This window comes from Poecilia reticulata, linkage group LG12 (genome assembly GCF_000633615.1).
Source record: "Poecilia reticulata strain Guanapo linkage group LG12, Guppy_female_1.0+MT, whole genome shotgun sequence".
NCBI lineage: Eukaryota > Metazoa > Chordata > Actinopteri > Cyprinodontiformes > Poeciliidae > Poecilia > Poecilia reticulata.
The window spans coordinates 25,828,350-25,829,645 of record NC_024342.1 but is presented as its reverse complement, the minus strand read 5'-3'; the positions used below and the strand labels follow the sequence as shown (position 1 = coordinate 25,829,645).

Here is a 1,296-nt window from a genome sequence, read left to right as displayed (position 1 = left end):
CCCGCTCCACAGCGGGCTTCGTCCCGGTAGGGTTAATAACATGGTGGTGTAGCGCTTTAGGGTTAGCTTTTGCTAAATACCATTTTGATATCACGCTGTAACTTTACAGTAAATAACATTCTAGTATTGCATTAGCTTCCACTATATACAATGTTAGGGTAGCACTTTTTTGTTAGCTTCTGCTAAATACCACGTCGACATAGCACTTTATCGTTAGCTTATCCTAAACACTGCATTGGTTTCACACTTTACCGTTAGCTCCTGCTAACTACAACATTGATGTAGCCCTTTAGCGTTAGCTTACCCTAAACACCATGTTGGTGTAGGCCTTGTTTGTTAGCCTTCAATCAATACCATGCAGGTTTGGTGCTTTAGCATTAGCAGAGCTAATGGTTATAACTGGTGCTTTGGTGTTAGCACAGCTAGCACTTCACATCTACTGCTAGCATTATGCCCATCATCATATAATCCTAGCAGAATTAACTCCAGTTTCTTCTTTCAGCTGAGATGATGTGTTGGAAACTAATTTTGTTGCTATAATCTTAAAGTTTGGTTTGTGAGGATCTGGGCCTCCTCACCTTCTCCAGCGCGCTGTTCAGCTCCTTCTCYTGTTCCGGAGGAGTCCGCAGGAGAAGAACCTCRCAGGCGTCCTTCAGCAGCGGGATGACGCTCAGAAAAATGAGCGTGGCGATGAAGAGCGAGCAAATGGGATCGGCGATGAGCCAGCCGAACTGCCGGATGAGGACGGTGGAGATGATGACGCCGACGCTGCCCAGCGTGTCGGCCAGGACGTGGAGGAAAACTCCTGGAAGGAGCAAAACCAGTTCAGGGGATTATCRCGTTTCCACAAACYTCTCTGCGCCGCAGTGACAAACCTCGCATGTTGGCRTTCATTCCTCTGCTGCCCGAGCCGTGGGAGTGGGCGTGGCCATGGCTRGAGTGGGCGTGGCCGTGGCCGCTGTGGGCGTGGSCGTGCTCGCCGTGGGAGTGGCCATGATGCGAGTGTCCGTGGTCGTGGGAGGAGCAGCTTTTCCCGCCGTGGGAGTGGGCGTGGCTAAAGGCACAGATTCCCACCAGGTTGACCAGCAGACCGCCGACGGACACCGGCTGCAGAAACGACAAAACGGTACCGAACGGGTTCAGATGAACGAGAGTAGRGCCACTGAAAAAAATAAATAAATCTGTCCTTTTCTCAGAACGCTGACTTTCATCTTCTGGGATCAAATGACAGAAACTGGAGGACAAAAAATAAACGCTACAATTTTGAGATTACAGTCAGAATTCTGAAAAAAAAAA

The 1,296-nt window shown here is 49.2% G+C and overlaps 1 protein-coding gene across 1 annotated transcript in view; it reads right to left on the bottom strand.

Moving 5' to 3' along the window:
* The window catches only part of slc30a5 (solute carrier family 30 member 5), an 8,899-nt gene that overhangs the window by 957 nt on the left and 6,646 nt on the right, over nt 1–1,296 (bottom strand). The window contains exons 9-10 of the mRNA XM_017307745.1: nt 876–1,107; nt 579–805 (exon numbers count right to left, since the gene is read on the bottom strand). Of these exons, the coding sequence (XP_017163234.1) occupies nt 579–805; nt 876–1,107 (459 nt within the window). The remainder of the gene's footprint in view (nt 1–578; nt 806–875; nt 1,108–1,296) is intronic.